Raw genomic sequence first — 15,379 nt, 5'->3', positions numbered from 1 at the left:
ACTCTGAGCCACTGCCTTGAGCTAATTTTTATGTTTGTTTTTAAGTTTGGTTGAAATGTCACAAATGGAAAAATTAAGTAAAGAGTCCCGGTTAGCCACTAGACTGGACACACCTGGCTGCAAATCCAGCAAAAGAAACTTACTTCATTAGTAGGAGAGGCAAAGAGTGAAATTTACATCTGAAATTTGCCTGCACCAGGAGAAAGTACTGAGGCCAAAGACGCTGTCTGTTTTTACAGCTGGGCCAAGTTTTAGTTCTCTACTCTTACCAACCCTCGGAGTGCGGCAAGGGCCCAAGGAAAAATGGTCTCCCACCTCTTCAGCTGCGACGCGGCTCACAAAAGTTTTTAAGAACCAGTTAATAAAATAAAACAAGACCAGATGAGGTGATATAATGAACTCTATTTCCACAGCTAATTTATATGTTTAAATCCTTAATAATGTGTTTTGTTTTTAAGTCAAAACCCTCTAAAATTACTGATGTGATTTTTGTAACCTTAAATTTAACACTTGGTTTTTGCACCAGCTTAACTGATGATATCAGTCTGCCCAATTTTTCACAATAGTTGGGCTCCTTAAAGACTGGTGAAAGACTTTTTTTTTTTTTAATGAGGAATTTCCCACAAAGTGAAGTCAGTATTCTAATTTAAAAGGAGTTCTTGACTCTGATTTGATTCATCATCAACCTGCAAGCCCCTCTCTCAGTTCTCATTCCTCCCCACACCAATTCACTCAAGAAAGCCAGGGCTTCTAAGAATTCTTTGGCATGAAAAAAATCACCATGACATTGGTCACCTTTATAAATTCTACATTTTATGCGTGTTTTTAAAGAGGTACACCTGGGATGCCAAATAACAGACCGATTTGCAAATTATCACCTTCAAATCATAGCTGAAAAGCGACCTGGAAATCATATAGGTAAGCACGCTTTTTCAAATGGAGAAACAGAAGCACAAGACTTGTTAGCCATGCTGAGAACCAGGTCAGACTGGCTCCATACTGTCCACTTATTCCTCTCTAGCCCCATGTTCCCAACTTTAGACGTCCATGCACACACACAAGACAGATCCTTCTACACACAACTTCGAAGTCATTAATAAAATACTATGCTGCCTTGTCAGGGGCCCTGGTGGTGTAGTGGCTACACACTGGGCTAGGATCTGCAAGGTCAGGAATTCAAAACCACCAGCTGCTCTGTAGAGAAAAACAGGGCTTTCTACTTCCTTAAATAGTAACAGTCTCAGAAACCCCTGGGGGCAGTTCCACCCTGTCCCAGTGGACCACTGAGAGTTAGTCGGCATTGACTCTAGTCCAGAGTTTGATTTTTGGTTTGGTTATTCTTTGCCTTATATATATAAGATGTCTGATTATACCATGGAGCAGGAAAGGGGAAATCAAACTTTTAAAAAATTATTTTTTATTGTGAATTGAGTGGAGGTTTTTTTATTTCAGACCATGAACTCTGCATTCAGCAGTTTAATCCACTCATCTTCAACTTCCACCCCTCTCCACCCAACTCCCCACCTATATTCTACCCTCCCCTGATGTTTCTTCTCCCCTTCCCGGCCTCCATTCTCCTTTCACCTAAGTCAACTTCTGGCAATACTCTAGCCCTCCTTTGCTTCACCTTCCCTCCCTTGCTCTCCTCTGCTTGGTGACCTCTGAAGTCTGTTCCCTTTATGATGAACGTCTTTGTCTTGTTTTTAAATTTTCTTTCTTATACTAGTAGTCTCATACATCAACTGTCCTTTTGTGATCAAATCAATTATAAGAGAACAATAGTGATTCGTAACTCATTCAAATCTCTATTATTTAAAAATAATCATCTTTTATTTATAGTTTTTGTAACCAAACAAAAGCGTGTCATTTTTTTTTTTAACGAAAGCCAATTTCAAAGTCTGTCTTTGGAGAGCATATGAGTCACCTAAAACTTTGCTACTCAAGAATGTGGTCCCCTCTTTCCATATCCCACAAGTAGTATCAGTATCACCTGGGAACTTCTTAGAAACCAAAACCATCTGGCCTCGCCCCAAGGTGACCTACCTATAAGCACATTCAAGTTTGAGAAATTGACCTAAAACACTTACCCATGAGGCCGCAGGAGCCCTGGTGGTATAATGGTGGTGCCCTGGGCTGCTCACCGCAAGGTCTTTCTACTCCCATAAGGAGTTACAGTCTCGGCAACTCCCAAGGGCAGCTCTATCCTGTCCTATAGGGTCACTATGAGCTGGCACTGACTCCATGGCAGTGAGTTTGGTTTTGGATAGGACAGCACGCTATCTTGCACAATCCAGGTGGAAAAAAATGGCTACATAAAATGGGAGAAAAAGAAACTACTAATTCCTACATGATTACACTGACAAACACGCACCTAGCCCACAATATAATAAATCTAGTATGACTGATTTAGTAAATAAGATGTCTTTAAAATAGAATTCTAGAGGTTAAAGTTCAATTTATTCATTAGTCAAAATTTATTCCATCAATGCTTACAGTATAAGAATTGAGACTAATGGTTAATTAATTTATAGAGCTTATAGCAAAGTAAAAGAGAAATTAGATATGATATAATATAGAATGCTCAAAGTGATGACTAGTATGAGAGATTGCAGGTCCCAAAGGAAACTCATTTGGAGGAAGAGGGGAGGAGGCAACTGAAAGGTCTTGCGGTCCAGCAGTCAGCTGCCTATGGTTCATTATTCAGCCAGGGGGCAGCTATGGCCCACAAGGCTCTAGTAGCCCAAATTTCATCAGAGTTGGTTGGTGTTAGGTTAATCTGAATCAGTTCCAACTCCTAACAAAACAAAGCACTGACTGGTCCTGGGCCATCCTCACAATCATTGCTATATTTGAACTCATTGTTGCAGCCACTGTGTCAATCCATCAGATTGACGATCTTCTTTGTTTCTAGCTTCTCTATTTTATCAAGGATGATGTCCTTCTCCAGGGAATGGCTCCTCCTGATAACAAGTCCAAAGTGTGAGACGAAGTCTCACTATTCTCATTTCCAAGGAACATTTTGAATATACCTCCTTCAAAACAGATCTGTTTGTTCTCTTTGCAGTTCACGATCTATTCCATTTTCTTTGTCAACACTCTAATTCAGAGGCATCCATTTTTCTTCTGTCTTCTTCATTCACTGCCACCTTCTTGCATTCATGAGCCAACTGAAAAGACCAGGAAAATATCTATGGGACATCCTCCTTGCTCTTCAGCACTTTAAAGAGGCAGCATGCAGATGTGTCTGTCCAAAGAAAAACATCACTGTATTTCCTGAGTGCTGCTTCCCTGAGAACTGATTGTGGATTCAAGTGAAATGTAATCCTTGACAATTTCAATCTGTTTTGTTTATCATGAAGTTACTCACTGGTCCAATTGTGAAGATGTCTGTTATCATTTTATTGACACATAATCTATACTGAAGAGCGTATAGTCTTTGGTCTTCATCAGTACATGCTTCAAGTCCTCCTGTAACAAGTCATTCATCTTTTCTCTCTCTCTCTCTCTCCTCCAGTAAAGAGTTCCGGTCTTGGAAACCCACAGGGGCTCTTCATCGTTTCCTATGATCCACGCAGTCCAATGTCTTCGCACAGTCAATAAACCACAGGTAAACCTGTTTCTGGTATCTCTGCTCCCAGCCCAGACCCATCAGACATCAGGGATGCTCTCTCATTCCACGTCCTCTTCTGAATGTGGTGTGATTTTCTAGCAGTCCCCTGTTGATGTACTATTACATCTATTACTGATATTCATCAATACTATCTGCAGTCTCTTTGATCACCCTTCTCTGGAATGGGCCCAGGTTATGTATTCCTTTCAGTCACTTAGCCTGGTGACTACATTCCAAATTTCTTGGCATAGACATGGAAATACTTATAGCACTGAATCATTTATTGAAAATCTCACTTGGTACTCTGTCAACACCTGGACAGTATCTTCTGGGCAGTTTGGATTTCTTTGTTCAGTATGATGTACGATCAGTTACTTGATCATATGCTACCTCTGAAATGAATGAATGTCAACCAATTCTCTTTGGTATAAGGGTTCTGTGTATTCCTTCCTTTTTCCTTTGATGACTTCTATATAATTCAAATGTTGTGTCCACAGACTCCCTCAATGTTTCAGCTCGAGGCTTGAATGCTTTCTTCAGTTTGTTTAGCTTGAGAAATGCCAAGTGGTTTTTTATTCTCTTTTGGTTTTCCAAGTCCTGGTATTTACAATTGCCATTAGCATATTTTAGTTTTCCTCCCAAAGGCAGTCTTTGCACTCTTCTAATCAGCTGTTTGAATTCATTTCTTCCACTTACTTTAGCTACTCTGTGCTGATGAGCAAGTTCCAGAGTCTCTCCTGCCATCAATTTTTATCTATTTTTCTTTCTAATGGCCTTTCGCTCTCTTCATGCATGATATCCTTGATGCTGCCTGTTCATGGGTCAGATCTATTTTTGAGACGATCTTTAAATTTGGGTGGGATATACTCAGCAGGGTTTAGTCAACCATAATACGAAAAATGGGTTCACTAGCAGAAGAGCTACTGCACAGCTGCCAGGGAGTCAATCAAAGTGTTAGCTAGCCATGAAAAATTAGTTGTCTCCATTAAATGAGATTATCTGAGACTGCCACCAACACCCCACGTCCACTGTGTGCTGCCGCAGAGTTGATACATGCAAGCACGTGGGACACTCAGCTGGAGGAAGAAATTAAGGTGTGAAAGCAATGCTGCTAACCCCATTTGAGTGAGTAGAACAGTAGTAAGGCATGACAGCAAGAAAAACTAAAAATGAAGCAAAGATGATAATTACAAATAGTTAAACAATGACTGCAAAACAAAATAATAATAGCAGCTAAAACTTGATATGTGGTATCAGAATGAACAAATTACCAATGATCGAGGCTCAATTTTTAGCCAAACAACATACAGGTTAATGGGGAAGCAATATTTTCAGGAAGATATGTGCACCTTAGAATAATCAACTATTAGAGATAAAAAAGGCAGCAATTCAGAAGGGTTTGGAACAAAGAAAAAATGCAAACAGAAACTCAGGAAGAAAGTGGGATAAGTGAAGTTACACTGAGTAGATTGTAGTGAATGAAATGAAATTAAAAATGCATGAATTGTTGAATGAGGGGACACTGATGATCTGCTTTCTAAACTTCCACTCAATTCACCTAAAAAAAATAAATGCCAATGGTCCCAGGGAAAGGCATACAGAAGTTAACAGTGATACCCAAAGACAAACAATGTCCAAATTTGCTTCCTCCATATGTAATCCCCCCAAAAATCTGAGCCTGAACATATCTCCAACCCAGGTTCCCAGTAGGCAACCAGCATCTCTATGATATAGGCTCAAATATGATCATTTCACGCACAGAATAAGCATAAATACACAGGAGTTTATGAAAGTAACTAGAATAAAAAAAAACATGTTTGAAGAGCTCACATTTAACTTCCATGCAGCATGGGAAGAGTTTCAAGAGTGAAACAATTATTATATTTTATGGAATGCTTAATATACACATATTTATAAACTTGTATTTGCACAGAAAACAACTGGATGGATATATATCAACTCTTAACAATGGTTCTTTTGGGGAAAATTATATTTGAGGTAAAGTAATTTTTGTTGTTGCTTTTTATTTTCAACCTTAAATATTTCTTACTATTTAATTTTCATTCTATAAGAATATATGGCTTTTATAGTACATATATACAACTTTCAACAGTCTCAATTTACAAGAAGGACTTTTCTCTGTAATGAAAGAAACGAGGATAATTCATCATCTGACTCAATCTGATAGCTCTGCTTTTAGGAACTCAACTCACCACTATCAAGTCAATTCTGATTCACTGTGACCTCTAGGGCAGGGTAGAAGTGCCCCTGTGGGTTTCCAAGATTCTAACTCTCTACAGGAGTAGAAAGCATTCTCTTTCTCCCTAGGAGTGGCTGGTCTTTACAAACTGCTGAGCTTTCGGTTAGTAGCCCAATAATTAATCACTGTACCACCAGGGCTCCTACAACCTTGTAAACATGATCTAGACACAGTAACTGCACAAATGAATATGTTGTGTATATGACTAATTTCATCCTAATCTCTTAGTTTCATTTTTCTACTGTCATTACTTTTCAAGTGACATATAAGCCAAAAAAAAAAAAAAAATCCGAAGTCCAAACCCACTGCCATCAAGTCCATCGCCACTCATAGTAACCTACAGGACAGAGCAGAAGTGTTCTCTATGTTTTCTGAGACTGTAAATATTTACATAAGTGAGACATCCTTAATTCTCTCCCATGAAATAGCTGGTAGATTAGAACTATTGACCATACTGTTAGCAGTCCATGTTATTACCAGAGCTCACATACATTCACAAACACTCTCTCTCTCTCTCTCTCTCTCTCTCTCTCTCACACACACACACACACACACACACACACAGTTTCAAATTAATTATAGAGTACTAGTGTTTGAGCTTGCGTCTCAGTTCATTAAGGCAGTGCAGGTCCTATTATAAGGGCCTTTTCATCAGAACTAATTTAGAGAGGGACTGATTCAAATACTGAACTGGTGTCAAAGACAATGTACTTAAATTGGATTATCCCTCCTGTCACCATGATTTGGGCTTTATAATCTCACCTAGACAAAGCCTGCCCTCACACTGATAAATCACAATAACATATACAAACACATAATGGATCCATAGCAAGTCAGTTCTACAGTAAGGAGTGACTATAGCTGGACTGTCACTTGACACCACTCAGACTCTAAAAGCAAGTATATTTTAGAATGGAAAAGCCCCAATTCAAGTTAGACAACCGCTCATGGACAGCAGCACTCACTTACCCCCATGACTTTGCCACGTTGTTCAACATCCTCCCACATAAAATGAACTATGATACGACACATGTATTTCCCACTCCGGCCTTCTTGCTTCATTCGGACTAGACACATCCTGGGTAGGAAGAAGATAGAGAGACTCACCATTGTTTGCATTTTTTACATCATAGATTTCTGCCCGGGAATCTAGAAGTTGGAAAGGGGCCTTTTTAAAAAAGCAAAATTGTGTCAAAGTATGACATACATACTGAAAAATAAGTACATGGATCTCAAGTGTCAGCTCAGGAAGATAAAACAAACCAAAGCAAGCCAAACCCACTGCAGTGGAGTCGATTGTGACTCACGGTGACCCTATATGGCAGAGCAGAACTGCTCTACAGGGTTTCCCAGGCTGTAAATCCGCACAGAAGCGGACAGCCTCCTCTTTCTCCCTTGGAGGGTTTCCGAGGCCATAAATCTTTTAGGAAGCAGACTACCTCATCTTTCTCCCATGGAGCAGGTGGTGGGTTCAAACTGCCAACTTTTTCTTTAGCAGTCCAGTGCTTACCAGGATGCCTAATTAGAAAATAAGCAAGTGTAGCTGTCATCTTACTGATAAAAGTAGAAGTGCTAAAGAAGAAAAACAACTAGCCCAACACCACACAGTAGTCTGTAATGCTGAGTATAAAACAGTATCGTCCAAAAAGGCAGCCAATTGTCACACATGGCTAATGAGCACTCAAGCATGGCCAGTACAAACTGAGATGCAGTGGAAGTGAAACATACACACTAGATCGCAAAAAGCTAGTTCAAGAATTAAATTTTCTTACTACATTTTTTATATTCTTTTTTTAAATCATTTTATTGGGGGCTGATACAACTCTTATCACAACCCATACATACACCCTTTGTGTCAAGCACATTTGTACATTTGCTGTCTTATTACTTTTTAAAGTATTGTTTACATGCTAAAATAATATTTCAGACTTAAAAGGTTAATAAAAGCATTATTAAAATTAATCCCATGTATTTTATATTGACTTTTTAGTATAACTACTAGAAAATTTTTAATTATATATGTGACTTGTAGTAGATTTCTGTTGGGCAGTACTGGTCCAGAATATGCATCATAGAAAGCATATGATTGATTATGTATAATATCAAATTATTCAGTCATACTATAATCTAAGCTCCACTCAAGGCAAAAGTCACATTTCTAGGGCGTACCAAAGCCATCATCATCGGGTCCACTCCAACACAGCACCCTGAGGAGAGAGTAGAGAACTGCTCCGCGGGTTTCCAAGACTGCGCACCTTACCCGGCAAGCCGCCTCAGCTTCCTCCTGGGAGAAGCGGGTGTTCCGTTAGCGTGACTACCTCTTGGTTTAAGTGTAGTGAGCACTTGACTATATCATGTGCAGGTAGCCCCTGCTTTTCAAAAGTTTACACCACTTCACTTTTACAAAAGACCTATATTTGTATTTGTTCTTACTACAAAAAAATGCAAAGAGGACTTTCGGTTTTACAAAATAAATTAAACTGAAAGTAAAATTAGCATTCAGTTGTTTTGCAGCAAGTTGTTAAAAGAGGTAGCATGCATCCCAAGCAGTTAGAGTGCCATCTCCAAGCTCCTCCCTCAGGAGCTACATTTAGAATTTGGGTATGGAGCCGCCATAGCCGGGAACTGTGCCCACAAACTTTCTACATCAGTTCTATTTTAGGTTTTATGTATTATTTGACAGGTTATTTTGGGGTTCTAGAAATTCTCAAAAAAACCTTCCCATATATATTAATGATTGCAGCAGCTTCACTTTATGCCTTTTCTGCTTACAGAAGGATTTCTAGGAATGCTCTACTTCCAGATAGCAGGGAAAATTCAAATGTGTGTGTTTCAAAAATTTTATGGAAAAATTCTATTATCTTTCAATTCCATGTTTCCATGAACTTTTTGAAGCCCCCTCATATATATATATATATATATATATCTGCTGGATAAATAAGTGAACAAAACATCCCAGAGTTAAGTTTAGGCTCTTTTCCTTATACCCCATTGCCTTTCATCATTCCAGGGAGCTTAAGACCTTACACAGGGTGAAAATATATATAGGGTCAGCCACTCTTCAAGCTAATTCCTAATCTCATTCTTATAATCATATGTATTTCTATCATCTCTCAATAAATAGCTAAGCATGACTGTTCATCTAAAAGGCAGTTCTTGCTATAATTATGGAAGATCCAGTCTGAAGTGTCAATTCAATCTCCATACACAATTAATCCTGCCCACTATGGTTTTCACAACAGACTGGTACCATAGCATGGCAACGGAAGGTGGCATTCCAGTCTCACCTGCCTCAACATCTGTTAATGAGAACATTTACTTAAATCTGCAGATGACAAAAACCCAGGCAGGAAAATAAATATGCTGGATGATCCAGCTATGTCCCCCCCCCCCACACCAATTCATCAACAGCTTGTTTCAATAAGCTAACTCTAATGAAATGAATCTTAACTGGGGAAATTTGAGGGTCTTGTTCATGAGCCTAAACAACGATAGAAGTGCAAGATAGATGATCATGCCAAATTATGTGTAAAAAAAAAAACACTTCAAGGGTTCCACATGATAATGAGGTGCACAAACCTTAGATTACAAAACCAACCATTATGCTGGAATAAGGACCAAACAGGAGGCAAGAATAAGGGTCAACGGAAAACAGGATAGGGGATGAGGTGAGCCAATGAGGTACTGCTACCTGAAAGCTGTAAACCCCAATTCTATACCCCTAGACATCATCAGCTGCCACAAATCATGAGGTGACCCTCTTCATGATTGAAGTGTACTTATTAAATCTTAGCTGCGGTTAAAAACAAAAGCCTTACAGGCTTAAATGGATAGAATATAGTCCAGCTTTAAATATGCTAATGAGATTCTAGATATAGTAACAGAAACTGTTGAGAATGTTGTTCCACTCCGCACAGACCTGACTATTTGGAATACTGTCCTTAATTTTGAATGTTACATTTTAAGAGACAAGAGCAAAAGACAATCTAAAGAAAAACAGGGGAGTTGTCTTAAATATTGTAGCAAAGTGACCAGATCTTATGTCCTATACTTAGAAGTGGATCCACAATAGGTAAGCTATGAAGGGAAATTTACTCAATCCTGAACAACAAAGCAAAACCTTTCTAACAGGTGTCTGAAGAGTCAAATGACAGAATCAATGACCTCAAAAGATAGAAGTTATCTATTATTGAAAGGTGAATAAATGCTTGGTTATATAACTTGGTTGTATAGCTAAGCTATATAACAGTAGGTTAACTACATGATCGTTCAAGTCCTACCAACCTGGGGATTTGCCGATTCTGTCATTGTAAATTTGTACCCTTCTCAATCCAGTTGGTGCCTAAAGAAGTAACACTTGGAACAATAATGAAACAAGTCATGGGAAAAGATTTGGCTAATTCACATGATATCTGGCATATTACAATGTGGAAACAAATTGGGGAATGTCCAATAGTCCTTTTCCTAAGAGTTCTCTAAGAGTTAATCAAATCACTCATGTAAGCCTCTCACGTGAAAAGACGCTGTGTGTTCTGATGCATACATGTCGTCAGAAGCTAATTCATCAACACCAATAGTGAGGTAATGGAATTCTTCATTTATTTGAAAATCTGTCATTTGTTAATACACCTGCCCTGAGATTTAAAAGTTACAGATTTTCTCAGACCATAAACTTTCTAACTACATCAACACGAAGTGAAATTTTTGTTGTTTCATAACATAATTTATTGTAGAGTCCTTACAGATAACTGTCTGCTCAAATGGCTATCTGTGTTGAATGAAGACACTTTCAAGGTGTGGACTGCAAGTCAATGCACCCAGTGAACCCAAAGGGGGCTCCTCTGAGAGGACACTAGATGGTTGGATGGTGTTAGATGGTTGGATGGTGTTATATGGTTGGATGGTGTTAGACGGTTGGATGGTGTTAGACGGTTGGATGGTGTTAGATGGTTGGATGGTGTTAGGATCACAGGGGCAGCTAAAGCTCAAGGCAAGCTTTCGAGGAACCGTTAGCCCCTGTGTGAGATAAAATCTGTCATATACAAACAATTCTAAAACACCACATGCACAAAGAGCAATTGGTTTGAAAGGATTCATTTTGGCTGAGTGGGATCAGATTTTTATGGAAAAGGCAATGCTGTGGTTGGGACTTGGAAGGATGGATTGACGTTAGGTAGGTAAAGACTAAAAATAAAGGGAATTTTCAATAGATGAAATATTATGTGCCAAAGGAGGGTGAAGGAAGGGTTCAACACTTGGTAAGGGAACAATGAATGCCTAGATTCTGCAGGAGGGCAGAGTATATAAAGTAGAAAAATAAAGCCAAAAGGTCATGAAGGGCTTTGAAATGTCATTCTAAAAAGTCGAGCTTCACTCAGTAGACAGTGAAGAGTCATTGAATGTTTTCCAGGCAGGAGTGCAATATGATTAACGTCTTGGCACTGAAAGCAGAGGAGTCTCTGGGAAGTTCACCCTCTCTTCCCAGCTTCATCTCTGCAATTGACTGTTAATGTTAGCAAAGCTAGAAATAGACAAATTTGGTGAACGTTTACTTTAGTAGAATACTATGGTATGCACAGAATAATCTGATGCTATAACTATAAAGATTTCGCCTGCCTTCTGAGAGATACAACAGTAAAGTTCATTATTAATGTTGCTGATGCAGGCCAACTCAAAAATATGGATTAGAGCCTATTAAATGAAGGGTGGGCAAACTCTATTCATTCCCAAAACATTATGCCTACTTAGTCCAGAAGATATTAACCTGGTGCAAAACTTTCAAAATTCTACAGCGCATTTTATCATGCGTCCTAGATATAAAAACCAAACCATAAGAATGAAGTCTTCCTATTAACAAGAAGGTCACTGAAGATTCCTAAGTGCTATTGGGAAGGCAGGAGTCTTAGCCACCGAGCTGTCTGGTCACCAGTGCCATATTCAGCTAATTCAAAGTTCTAGTAATTTTTGCCCTGAGTAATGAATTAAATTCTTTAGGTAGTTAAGAATAAAAAAGAATCTTGTTACAAAGAACTTTGGTGTTTGTCTTCTTGAAGGAAAAAAACAGAGCTGAAGGCTGGGGCCCACATCATAGACAGGCAGCTGCCTGGAATGTCCAGACCAAACAACTGAAGGTCAATACTTAAGACTACCTGACCTTGAAGCCTATCACATTCAGTCTACTCCTTTCTTTGTTTGATAGCTGCTTTAAATAGGTAACTCACACAAAGTAACAAAACCTACACCCAAAACTTCCATTATCTTTTAATTCCATTTTCCCACAAACTTTCTGAAGCCTCCTCCATGTATGTGTATACTCGTGCACATAAATATGGACTCTTTATCACCTCCAGAGTACTCTCCATCACACTTAATACATTTGCCAAATCTGTGACTCCATTCTTGGAAACATTTTTCAAACTCATCTGTTTGGATGGCTGACAGCACCTGTCTCGTGTTTTCTTCACCTCTTCTATCTCATCAAATTGCTGTCCTTTCATGTCCCTCTTCATACAAAAACAAGTAGCACAGAGCAAGGTCAGGTGAGTAAGGTGTGTGGGGCAAGAGAGGCATGCTCTTTTTTTACCAAAAACTGGCACACTGAGATGGCTGAACATGGACTCTTTACCCATAATTGTTAGTTTCTTTGTTTTTCTCCTTTTAACATTCTATCTGGACTATTTTTACCTTGAGAAACCCTTTCTGCTACAAAAAGGAGAGAAGTTCAGAAATCTCGATTCCAGTGCACTATCACACCCACAGATACCAGTCATCCTGCTGAAGCCTTTATTTTGAAGATGAGAGATAAAAGATTCCTACTAATTCATTTAGCAATTGTTAGAGTAACATTTGGTCTCTGGTGGGATTCAGCTACCTGGCAATTTTTTCCATTCTAAAAATAACTTAAGAATTTGAAAGAAAGCAAACATCTCCCCTAATAAAATGTAAAAAAAAGAAAATGATTAGGGCAAAGAATGTACAGATGTGCTTTATACAATTGACGTATGTATATGTATGGATTGTGAAAAGAGTTGTATGAGCCCCTAATAAAATGTTTAAAAAAAAAGAAAGCAAAGATCTTTAAATTTCATATGACAAAATGTGATAAAATTTCCTGAAATGTTATAATTAATAGCTAATGGGAGGCACTGAGCTAAGTGACTTAGATGCATTGTTTCGTCTCACTCACAACCACTCTATGAGGCTGACATTGTTACTGTATCTATTTTAAAGTACAAGAGTAACAGGTAACTTGCCCAAAATTACAGACCTAGCAGTTGACAAGACTGACACTTGTACCCAGTCTGATCCGAGTGTTTCTGATCCCTAAGTGTTTGTGCCTCCTTTAATGACAAGCACAGACCCTCCAGGGTCCATTTATTCCTCACAAGGGCACCAGTGTAAGTTTCAAAACTAGTATTACATTAGAAACAGCATATCAAAAGAAAAAAGGCTGGCTAACGACGCAAACATACCTACACCAACAAAAGGTAACTGCTAGCAGCTTCACAGGAAAGGAAGAATCTAAACATTTATTTTTAAAGGTCAAAAAATGATCTAATAAGTTTTTTAGGAAAAAAAACAGAAATAGCTTACCAACTGAAGTTCAACAAGGTAAGGTAAACCCATTTAAACAATTCAAAGAAGACAGTGTGGCAAAATCTAATTATGAGTTTATTATGAAAAACCTGAATCACCCAGAAAAGGTTACATTGTGTTTGACAGTGAAGGGAAAAATGAGGGAAACTCAAAATTCAATGTGGCTAATAACAACCAAAAAGGATTTCGTCCAGGGAAACCAAAGCCAGTGCTCGTCACAGGCACAGGCTCTGGCCATACAACAACAATGTTGGCGTTACTAAGTAAGTGGATCCACAAGAATCCTGGGTTTTAACCCAAGGCCAACAGAGCTTTAGTTCACTTCATACCATGGAGACAGTCCTCGTAATCAACACCTAAATTAAATGTCAAAAGGCCAGATTATACGTTGCTACTGATTTCTAACTTCATAATTTCTAAGATCGTTCTCGTGGGGTACAGGGTACTTTCATATTAAAACAAAATAAAAATCTTCCTTAAGAACTTAAAATAAAGAGATAAAATTTAAAAGAAACCAAGTAGAATTTTAAAAATCATATACTAAATAATTCACTTGATAATTAATTAAGAAATATTAAATATCTCCACTTTGAGGATAGACAAATCTTTGCATAAATACACTCTCTGTTTAGGAGCCACTCTAGTTGCTCCTCCTAAATTTGATGATGTTCTTAAACCCACAGTTTATTATTGAGGTTTTAAGCTTCATAATACTATCCTTGGCTCTCAGCTATTCTAATGGCTTATAAATTAATACTGATCTCTTTTACATATAAAGCAAGCAAATAATCCAGCTTAGAAAAGTAAAGAAGGAGGAGGGGGAAAAGGAATTCAAGTCCTAGTCTGATGGCTCCCTTATCTAAAAGGCAAAAATTGAGACGGGGAAAGAGAGAGAAAAACTAACCACCTAGAAGTCTCAAAAAGAAAGGACTGGATCCCCCAATACAATAGCACCTCGCCCTGCTAAGCAGCCATTGCAGGATACCCATCTTCCCGACATGATCACTGAAGACAGCCGTGTGTGTAAGCAAATGTGGTGAAGAAAGCTGACAGTGCCCGGCTATCAAAAAAAGATATAGCGTCTGGGGTCTTAAAGGCTTGAAGGCAAATAAGCGGCCATCTAGCTCAGAAGCAACAAAGCCCACAGAGAAGAAGCACACGGCCTAAGCGAATACAAGGTGTTGAATGGACCATGTAGCAGATACAAAGGAACAAAAACAATCATTGTGTGATCACCTTCCTCACATAATGGCTGAAGACGAAAATGTGCATAAGCAAGTGTGGTGAAGAAGGCGGATGGTGCCCGGCTACTGAGAGATATAGCGTCTGGGGACTTAAAGGCTTGAAAGCAAACAAGCGGCCATCTAGCCCAGAAGCAACCGAGCCCACACGGAAGCAGCACACGAACATAGGTGACCATGAAGGACAGAGGAGACCAGGTCTCCAACATCAAAGGTGGGGTGGTGGTGAGAATCACATCACCGTGAAAGAGGGGGAGTGCATGATGGGGACCCAATGCCCACCTGTAGACAGCTGGACACGCCTTCCAGAGGGGTAGTGAGGAGGAGATGGGCCACTCAGGGTTCAGTGTAGCAACAATGAAACTCAAAACCTTCCTCTAGTTCCTGAACGCTTCCTCCCCTCCCAATCATCATGACCCCAATCCTACCTTGCCTTGCGGACCTGGTTATACCAGAGGATGTACAGCGGTGCAGTGGGGATCTGGAGGCACAGGGAATCTAGGACAGACGAACCCCTCAACACCAGCGGTGGGAGTGGCGACACCAGGAGGGAAGGGCATGTAGAAAGGGAGAACCGATCTCGGAGATCTATGTGTAACCTCCTCTCTGGGAGATTGGCAAGGGGGAGGCGGGTGAGGGGAGACGCCGGGCAGTGTAAGATAAGATATAATA

General features: G+C 39.3%; 1 protein-coding gene across 4 annotated transcripts in view; it reads right to left on the bottom strand.

Moving 5' to 3' along the window:
- UQCC1 (ubiquinol-cytochrome c reductase complex assembly factor 1) overlaps positions 1-15,379 on the bottom strand; it is a 128,818-nt gene that overhangs the window by 42,809 nt on the left and 70,630 nt on the right. For all 4 annotated transcript variants that reach the window (XM_075563719.1, XM_075563718.1, XM_075563717.1 and 1 more), the window contains one exon: positions 6,840-6,948. In XM_075563719.1, coding sequence (XP_075419834.1) covers positions 6,840-6,948 — 109 coding nt within the window. The remainder of the gene's footprint in view (positions 1-6,839; positions 6,949-15,379) is intronic.

This window comes from Tenrec ecaudatus, chromosome 12 (genome assembly GCF_050624435.1).
Source record: "Tenrec ecaudatus isolate mTenEca1 chromosome 12, mTenEca1.hap1, whole genome shotgun sequence".
In the NCBI taxonomy this organism is placed as follows: Eukaryota; Metazoa; Chordata; class Mammalia; order Afrosoricida; family Tenrecidae; genus Tenrec; species Tenrec ecaudatus.
The sequence above is the reverse complement of the archived record's forward strand: the minus strand, read 5'-3'. Positions and strand labels throughout refer to the sequence as shown.